The following is a 10,268-nucleotide window of genomic DNA, read 5'->3' on the forward strand; positions in this document are numbered from 1 at the left end:
AGGCTAAACTCACTCTAAAACGTCGAGATTCTCTTATATATACGAACTCTAGATTTTCCAAACCCAAAAATTCAACCAACCCGAACGTTTCATTTAAGTTGTCCCGCAGAAGCGTACCTTGCATCGATTGATGCCCACCTAAAACCAGGATTCCGGTTCACAGACATTACAAAAAGTCATAGAACCACCAACCAAACTTCCACTACAAGAAAATAATTGTATTAAGACGAAATATTTAGTCACAATATAAATTATTTAGTCACAATATAAACATTGTTACGAATTTGTGACGATTTTTGAATGGTTGCAATATAATGGTCACAAATTTTTATTTGTAACAAAAACGTCACAAGAGTTGCAACAAATATATTAGTAACCATTTTGTCATCAATAACTACGACACCAAAAAGTAACAAAACTGTCTTAATTACAGACTAACAAAACGGCTTTAAATCGTCACAATTCGTGTTTAAAATAACGTTTTAATTATGTATCTTATTGTTACAAAACTATAGTCTCAAATGGTCACAAATGATAATTAGAAATTTGTCACAAAATTTTAACGAATACTCAAAAATCATGATATTTTGTGACTATCATAATGTCCAATTTTATCATTAGAAGTTATTTTCAAATGGTGTTAATAATAAAAATTCATTGCATATGATAAAAATTATAACAAAAAAATCAATCTCAAAACAATATTATTTTTTAAATTTATTATCATACAAATTTTTTATAATCATAAACATTAGATATACATTATAAGCTATCTTTATTCTTACAAAAAAAAAAATCACAAATTCGTCCAGATGAACATATTCGATGATAACTTCCATGTTATAACTCCTATGGAAACGATTTCAGGCTTTCTGGAAAGGTAAGACTCAGATCTTTCCAACGGTTGGTAGATCAGCTTCTGGTTCAATTTGTAGCAGTGGGAAACGATTTCACAAGATGACTGATGTTAATTCGCGAATCTGCGCAGAATAGGTTTGAGAAAACATGTATAACTTTTAATTTACAAAAGGGGTTACAAAATCCTTTGGGGAAAACTTACATCTATGGGTTGGAAAATTGCTCACCAAAATTCGTCCATAAAAGAGTCCGTTTACCCCTTATTTTCCACCATCTCCTAGAGCATGTAAGATCTGTCCTTAATCTCAATTGTGGCTCTTTATTCTCTTTCTCTCAAATGGTTCACTCTCTCTCTCTCTAGGTTATGGAGGCACGAAATTAATAAATAATAAAACCCTAATCATCTCTTAAATAAGTCTTGTTAAATTAGGGTTAGAGACTTGGCTTAATGGGCTTTGTATAAATGACATAACAATTTATACTATTTTATGACTAAAGTTTACTCATTTTTATGTCACAAACTGTGACTTGCATATCTTTTATAAGTTCATAACTAATTTGCAACAACATACTGGTCACAATGTACTCATAAAAGTGACATTAATATTATCGTAGCATATTCGTCACTAATTGTGACAAACTTTTGTTACTGAGTTTTTTCGTCATAATATAGTGACGAAAATACTATGAATTTGTTACAAATAAATTTAGTCATAATCTCGTATTTAAAGTGTTACAAATTTGTGACGGAAATTTTTTGTCTCAAAAATACGTCTCAATAAACTTATTTTCTTGTAGTGTTCTGTTTGAGACAACATTACTCTTTTCTAGCAACCTAATATAAACATAGAACAAATAACCGAGTCGCTAGAACATCCTTCTCTTCATCGCCTTGATTCCACGATCACATTTTGCCTTTACCTGCGTCACAAACAACAATTGAGATGTATGAGTATTATCACAAATACTCAGTGATGCAATTCTTCCATCTACTGAGTTATACACACAAGCAATAAGATCTCCACATGCATCAAACAAAAATCATAAATCATACCAGAAAAAGGAAATGCATTCAGCCGCCTGCTGAAGGATAATGTCGACCGACACCAGAGGGTGTCGATCGACACTGTTCACCTGGTGTCGACGGACCGACACCCTCCAAGAAAACTCCAATAATCTCCCAAAACTTTCAATAACTTCTCTGGAACTTTTGAGAATCGATAAAAGGCTAAAGAAGGCGACAAATAGGTTTTTCTCCATAAAACGTCGACTTCTTCCTTATATACCTTGGTTTAGAGATTCCACTTATACAAAACAGAACCAAATCGAAGATATAAGACAAACCGGTCGAACCAGAAATTATTGGTGTCAACCTTGGTGTCGGTCGACACCCACCCCCAAAACTGACAAAATGGTTTGCGAATATTACATTTCTTTACGTTAAAGACAAAAAAAAAAATTGGTAAAAACAAAAATCATAAATCATACCAGAAAAAGGAAATGCATTCAGCCGCCTGCTGAAGGATAATGTCGACCGACACCAGAGGGTGTCGATCGACACTGTTCACCTGGTGTCGACGGACCGACACCCTCCAAGAAAACTCCAATAATCTCCCAAAACTTTCAATAACTTCTCCTGGAACTTTTGAGAATTGATAAAAGGCTAAAGAAGGCGACAAATAGGTTTTTCTCCCATAAAACGTCGACTTCTTCCTTATATACCTTGGTTTAGAGATTCCACTTATACAAAACAGAACCAAATCGAAGATATAAGACAAACCGGTCGAACCAGAAATTATTGGTGTCAACCTTGGTATCGGTCGACACCCACCCCCAAAACTGACAAAATGGTTTGCGAATATTACATTTCTTTACGTTAAAGACAAAAAAAAAATTGGTAAAAACATTTAAAACAAAACTTTGATTATGGCTTATTTCTTATTTGGCATGTTTCCTTTTCTCAGTGTTAAATAATATCAATATTATTATTAGATTTTAATTAAATTTAAATCTTTATAATTTTAATCATCTTAACTATACAATTAACTTATTCAACTAAGTAGCTATATCATCAAAAAGATTTCTACATTTAGTGGGTTTATTTCATGTTCGGCCTTTTTGACGATTCATATACTATTTATACATTACATATAAGTATATAACAATTCATCCATTTTGATAAAAAAATAATTATTACAAATGAGATTAAGTTACTAAATGTTAGTGAGGCATGATTTTAGTGGACCTGACAAATTCAATTGCATACTCAATTAATGAAAGTGAATGCTACATGATTTTTAAATGTGCAAATAACTGATGTTTAAGAAAAATAAACTATTCCATTTCTCATCCAAGATATGTTTTCATTATAATTTAGTCTATTACTATAAAGTAGTAAGTTAAACTTTTATATCAATTCTGCATTACTAAATGAATATCAATTATGTTATACTAAAATTTATTATAAATTAGCCAGATATCTTTTTAACTTTATATAATGAAAGAAAATCAAATGAAATGTAGGAAAATCTGTGAAAATTTTTTATCAATTATGAGATAGTAAATTGATGATATTTTTGGTAACAAAACTTAGATAGAAATTCAGATTTAAAAATACATGTCAAAGTCTTCAAAGTTTTTCTAATTTTTCCTAGCATTGAGACATCTGGCACTCTTTTGGTGACACATATCCTCATTTATTTCCATTTTATTTTTATATAAGATAAATGATAAATTAATAATAAGATTGACAAGAGACTGTTCTATTTGGTTTATGTACATTACAGAGAATGAAATCTCGAATTTGGAAACTAAATAAAATGCATTGACCAATTTTGATACAGATTGGTAAGTCATTAAGTATCTTTTATGCCTGCAAAGTAGTATATAACCATAATCACAATTGATGAATAATACAATACCAAAATCTAAATTTCATAGAGGGGATGATAGCTTCTTCCTCATTTTTCTTCGGTGTCGTGTCTCTGGCAGTTCTGTTACCATTTCTCTTACTCTCTGCTTCGGCCACAAGTTACATTGACGCCATATGCAGTAATAGCCCGGGGGACAAAGCCTTCTGCGCCAAAACCTTGAGTGCATACCCTCCAGCGGCCTCTGCCACCAGCACGGTATTAATATTTATTTATTGGAATTACTAATAAATAACTTTGTTACTTACCGAAGGTGTTACTTACATATATACAAAACTTTTGTTATACATTTTTTCTTATTTATCAAATAAAGTTTGGAAGTTATGGTTTTACTTGAATAGATAATGTGTTTTTTTCATAGAAGTGTATTGAAAATCGTAAAGGTTTTTCCACAACATTGTTATTGAAAGTAATACTATGTTCAGGTCTCATAACTCAACCATAGACACATAATTTATTTATTGTTTCGATATGTAGTTACAAGCAGCTGTGGCCACGCTTCGCCTAGGAATGTCTTATGCCAATAAGTCTGCGGATATTGCGGGAACAGCAGAAAAGGAGAATCCGAAGTTGAAGGGGAGTCAAGATGCCTTTTTGGGAATCATCGGTAATCTCAAGAGCTCTACCTCAGAACTCACGGAAGATCCACAGACTGCCAACTATGACGCCATGGTTTGTTACGACAACACAAAGATTCTGGAGGATTTGGTCGGGAAAAATAAAGACAAGGCTTCGACGACTATCTTTACGATGACAGTGATGATGAACAAACTTATTGACCTCACCGTGGGAGCCACCATAGCTATTGGCGGGTAGAGACAACGATGAGAACATATCCCATCGGCTGATCAATCAATACATTTCTTCTTTCGATGGAAAGTATCCATGTTTTGAAAAATAAAATAAAAAAAACTATTTTAATATATAGTATAAAAACAGATATTACATGTTTTCTCAAGCGACTCTTTTGTCTGTTAGATTTGCCTAATTTAATTATCCTTTTCTGCTTTCTGAAAATTGATAAAAAAGATAAAAAAAAAAAAAAAACAGAGGTTATAAAACAAGTCTAAAATGGTTTTTATGTTTGTTGACAAAACAATTGTTTCAAATCATCTTAAATCCTCTTGTAGACCTTGAAACGCATAGTGTAACTTAAGAAAGAAAGGAAGGTACATGCACAATTTCACATGACCTAGTATACCTTCATATATCAAAAGATGTCATTCAGATGTCATTGAGAAAACATGTAATACCTTGTACATATGTCCGTGCTAGTGGTCATTTCCTTGAAGAGAGTCTAGGGTTTCCTGATGTAACAGAGGTATAGTGTTACTGTCTAGTGGTTGTAGCAAATCACATATGTACGAACTATGAAATACATTTAATTATATATATATATATATATATATATATATATATATTGTTAAACCGCAAAAGTTCCGGAGCCGGTTTTTATTCCATTCCGATATAAATAATGCCTCTCCATCCCAAAGAGGAATTGAACTCAGGGCACAAGGGAACCAACCCCTTTGTAGTACCACTAGGTCGCCACTATTTAGTAAAATTTTAAATATATTTAGTTTGATATTTTCAGTTTATTTTATGTGCTAAAGTAAGTTTGTTTTTGGTTTTAGAATAATAAGTATGAGGATCTTCTTGCTGAAAAGGAGACAAATCGAGTGATTGACTTCTTAATGGGGCTTAATGAGAGCTATGAAAACATCCGGAGCCGTATTCTGATGAAGAAGACCCTTCCTTCTCTTTCGGAGATCTACAACATGCTCGATCAGGATGACAGTCAGAAGACAGCTCATATTCCTGTTGCTACTACTTTGCAGTCTTCTGCCTTTCAAGTTTCTCAACCTCCCTCGTCTGGTGTTGGCCCTGGTAGCTCTGGTTTTCCAAAGAAGGAACGACCTTATTGCACTTTTTGTGGTCGAGTTGGTCATGTTGTGGATAAGTGCTTCAAGAAGCATGGTTATCCCACTAGCTACAAACCCAATCAACACCCTGAGAAGCCTTCTCTTGTTGCAAATGTTGCTCTTGATGACTCTCCTGCTTCTGTTGATCCGGTCAATGATTTCACGCCAACTCAAATTCAGCAAATGATGTCTTTCCTCGCCAGTAAGCTTCAGCCTCCTAGCATCACACCTACTCCATAAGTCCACTCTGTCTCAGCATCTTCCGATCCTCCTTCTTCTTCCTCATCTGGTCCAATTCCCAGTAATATTCATCCCTCTATCCTTTGTTCCTTTACCGGGGTTGGCAAACCCTATGTCTGTTCTCTTGATGACAATATTCCTGCCATCGATGCTTGGGTTATTGATTCAGGCGCCACCAATCATATCTGTCATGAAAAAACTTCTTTTCTTTCCTTAAAACCTATGTCTAACACTGTTAATCTTCCTAATGGAATTCCTGTGAGCATTGTTGGAATAGGTACTATACACTTGGGTAAAAATTTGATCCTTCATGATGTTTTATACATCCCTCAATTCAAGTTTAATCTTCTTAGTGTTAGTGCCTTAACTGATGTTATGGGGTGTCGGGTTTGGTTTGACAAAATCTCTTGTGCAATACAGGATCCTACTTGGGAATTAACGATTGGCATGGGTAGACGGGTGGCTAACCTTTACTTCTTGGAAATAGAGTCTCTGTCTTGTCCAGGTACCTCTCTCTCGGTTGTTGCTGCAGTTTCTAATCCTGAGCTGTGGCACAAGCGTTTAGGTCACCTCTCTATGTCTAAGCTTCCTTTTTTAAATAATCTTTTATCTCTTGACAAAACTAAGATTGATACTCAGTATCATTGTAAAGTTTGTCATCTATCTAAACAAAAACATTTACCCTTCACTTCTCATAATAAGCTTAGTGAAAATCCTTTTGACTTAGTGCATATTGATACTTGGGTCCCTTCTCTGTTCCTACTCATGATGGCTTTCGTTATTTTCTCACAATTGTTGATGATTGCTCTAGAGCTACTTGGGTTTATTTACTTAAGAACAAGTCGGATGTCCTCCAAGTTTTTCCATCTTTCGTTAATATGGTAGAAACTCAGTTTCAGTCTAAAGTTAAGGGGGTTAGATCTGACAATGCTCCAGAATTAAACTTCACTTCCTTCTATCAATCTAAAGGCATTGTTGCTTATCACTCTTGTCCTGAAACTCCACAACAAAATTCTGTTGTGGAACGTAAACACCAACATCTTCTCAACGTTGCTCGTTCTCTTCTATTTCAATCTCATATTCCTCTTCCTTATTGGGGTGACTGCATTCTTACTGCAGTTCATCTCATTAATCGCACTCCTGCAAAAATTTTGGCTTATCGCAGTCCTTTTGAAGTTTTAACAAAGAAGATTCCAGATTATTCAGAATTAAAAGTCTTTGGCTGTCTTTGTTATGCTTCTACTACTCCCAAGAACAGACATAAATTCGATCCTAGAGCTCGTGCTTGTGCCTTTCAAGGATATCCTAGTGGTTACAAAGGCTACAAACTGCTTGATATTGAATCTAATACTATTTTTGTCTCTCGACATGTAGTATTTCATGAAGAGCTCTTTCCTTTTGTTGGGTCTGAGAATTCTCAGGATACTTCCCTCTACTTTCCTGCTCAGTCACTAACACTTCCTGTGGTTCATCGTTCTTCGGTTGTGGATTCTTCTGAATCTCCAACATCTATAGAGATTCAACATTCGGTTGATCCTATTTGTGATGTTTCTGAACCTTCCGTTCAAGCATCCCACAGGAAGACCAAAAAGCCTGCTTATCTTCAAGACTACTACTGTCATTCAGTGGAGTCTTCAACCATTCATCAACTTTCTCAGTTTTTTTCTTATCATAAACTCTCTCCTCTTTACCTATCTTTCTTGGTTGCCATTGACAAAGAAAGAGAACCCACCAGTTATGCTGAGGCGAAGGAACTTCTGGTTTGGTATGGTGCTAAGGATGATGAAGTCACTGCTTTGGAGGACACCGAGACCTGGACGATATGCACTCTTCCTCCTGATAAAACTCCTATTGGTTGCAAATGGGGTTTTAAAGTCAAATTTAACTCTGATGGTAGTATCGAAAGATACAAAGCTCGTTTGGTTGCCAAAGGGTACACACAAAAGGAGGGTATTGATTTCAATGAGACATTCTCTCCAGTTGTCAAATTGACTTCCGTGAAATTCATTCTCGCTTTGGCTGCCCATAACTTCTCTCTCACTCAGTTGGACATTTCCAATGCCTTTTTGAATGGTGATCTTGATGAGGAGATCTATATGAGGCTTCCTCCTGGTTATGCTGATCGTAAGGGGGACACTCTGCCTCCTAATGCCGTGTGTAAGCTTCAAAAATCCTTATATGGTCTTAAGCAGGCTTCTCGACAATGGTTTCTCAAGCTTTCCTCGACTTTGCTTAGTCTTGGTTTCACTCAAACGTATGCAGATCACACATGTTTCTTGAAACTCACTGATAGTCTTTTCTTATGTGTTTTGGTATACGTTGATGACATCATTATTTGCAGTAATAATGATGCTGAGGTTGATCTCTTGAAAACTCAGCTCAAGTCCTTTTTTTTAAGCTTCGTGATTTGGGTCCATTGAAATACTTTCTTGGTTTGGAGATTGCCCGTTCATCCGAAGGTATTCACATTGGACAGCGTAAGTATGCTCTTGACCTTCTTGATGAGACCGGGCTTCTTGGCTGCAAACCGTCTAATGTTCCTATGGAGCCTAATGTTGTTTTCTCTTCAAGGACTGGTGGTGCCCTTGTTGATGCTGGAGCCTATAGACGTCTCATTGGTCGCTTAATGTACCTGCAAATTACGAGACCTGACATCACCTTTGCGGTTAACAAACTCAGTCAGTTTGGTCAAGCTCCTCGCAAAGCTCATTTACAGGCTGTTTACAAGATTCTTCAGTACATCAAAGGTACCGTTGGTCAAGGACTATTCTACTCTTCCAGGTCAGAACTTCAGTTTCAAATGTTTGCCGATGCTTCTTATTCATCTTGCAAAGACACTAGTCGTTCTGTTTCTGGTTTCTGTTTGTTTCTGGGCACCTCCCTGATTTCTTGGAAATCTAAGAAGCAAAAGGTTGTTTCCAAGAGTTCTGCGGAGGCTGAATATCGCAGTATGTCAAAGGCAACGGATGAGTTGGTATGGATCACTAATTTCCTCAAGGAGTTGAAGATTCCTCTTGCTAAGCCTACCATGCTCTTCTGTGACAACACTGCGGCTATTCATATTGCGACAAACCCGGTCTTTCACGAGCGCACCAAGCACATTGAAAATGATTGCCATTGTGTTCGTGAGCGACTTGTTGCAGGTTTGTTTCAGCTTTTTCATATCCGGACAGGTCTTCAACTTGCTGATCCGCTTACTAAAGCCTTATACCCTGCTCATTTCCATCAGTTGGTTGGCAAGATGGGTCTGCTCAATATTTTCGTCCCATCTTGAGGGGGACTATTATCTTGTATAGAGTCTCTTAGTGTATATAGAGTCTTTTGTACACTGGTAGAGTATAAACCAGTAGTAGATTGAGTCGGTTTAGTTTAATCTAGTGGCTTTGGTTTAGGCCTTATAATTGTGTATATAAACCCTCAATTGTATATTTTAATTAATCAATGAGAATGAGATTATCTTTCTAATACTTTTGTTACAATTTCTCGTAGCCCCTGCTTCGGCCTTGCCCTTAAACTCCACACAATACATCGACAAATTATGCCAGATGTCATCTATTGACGACAAACCCTTCTGCTGGCAAACGTTGACTGGTTTTCGTTGGGCGATGTATGCCGGAAGCTCGGTAATGTCTAACCCATAATGCAAACATATCTTTTCTTATTTATTTGGTATGAAGTTTAAAACAATTATCTTTTAATCTACAGGTCACACTTGCAGAAGTCGTGATCAGCGGCCTTCTCGTACCCCATGTCCAGAAGACAATGCGTTTTGCACTACTCACAGCACAAAAGGAGCCGAGTTTAAAGAAACAGTTCGAGACGTGCCATGATACCTATAGAACTATGGGATACTCTCTCGGAAAAGCCTTTCAAGAACTCAGAGTCTCTCCACGTACCGCAAACCATGATGTTATGACTTGTACCGACCAAATCACCCAAGTGATGAATTTGATCGGTAAAAACCAAGACGTGTCTTCGAAGACTCTCATTGACATGACAGTGCAAATGAAGAAGCTCCTTCCTCTTGGTGTTGCAGCCACACAAGCTATCGGCGGGTGAAGACGAAGATGAGAACATGTACCATTCGGCTTGTCTTGATAAAATATATAGTTTACATAATATAATTGCAAAAGGTTGAAAGTATCTATCTATATATATAAAGTATAGTTTCCTCACTCCTGGTGCTGCCACCTCAGCATTCTCTCATTGGTTGTAAGCCCATATTTTCAAAATAAGCCCATATATTTTATTCTTTTATGTTAATGTTAAAGCCCATTTAATTTCCCCAATTTTTGTGAGATTGTCCACTAAACCCTTT

The 10,268-nt window shown here is 36.2% G+C and overlaps 1 protein-coding gene across 1 annotated transcript; it reads left to right on the plus strand.

The window, feature by feature from the left end:
- On the plus strand, nt 3,793-4,619 carry LOC104724663. The gene is made up of 2 exons (XM_010443206.1): nt 3,793-3,986; nt 4,266-4,619. The coding sequence occupies exons 1-2, from the start codon at nt 3,804-3,806 to the stop codon at nt 4,602-4,604; spliced, it is 522 nt and encodes a 173-aa protein (XP_010441508.1). The 5' UTR covers nt 3,793-3,803; the 3' UTR covers nt 4,605-4,619.

This window comes from Camelina sativa, chromosome 2 (genome assembly GCF_000633955.1).
Source record: "Camelina sativa cultivar DH55 chromosome 2, Cs, whole genome shotgun sequence".
Taxonomy (NCBI): domain Eukaryota; kingdom Viridiplantae; phylum Streptophyta; class Magnoliopsida; order Brassicales; family Brassicaceae; genus Camelina; species Camelina sativa.

Bases quoted from the DNA above. Each gene is read 5' to 3' on its own strand.
- LOC104724663 (XM_010443206.1), top strand. From the start codon at position 3,804: ATGATAGCTTCTTCCTCATTTTTCTTCGGTGTCGTGTCTCTGGCAGTT. The intron at 3,987-4,265 runs GTATTAATATTT...TTCGATATGTAG, and splicing joins CGGCCTCTGCCACCAGCACG to TTACAAGCAGCTGTGGCCAC.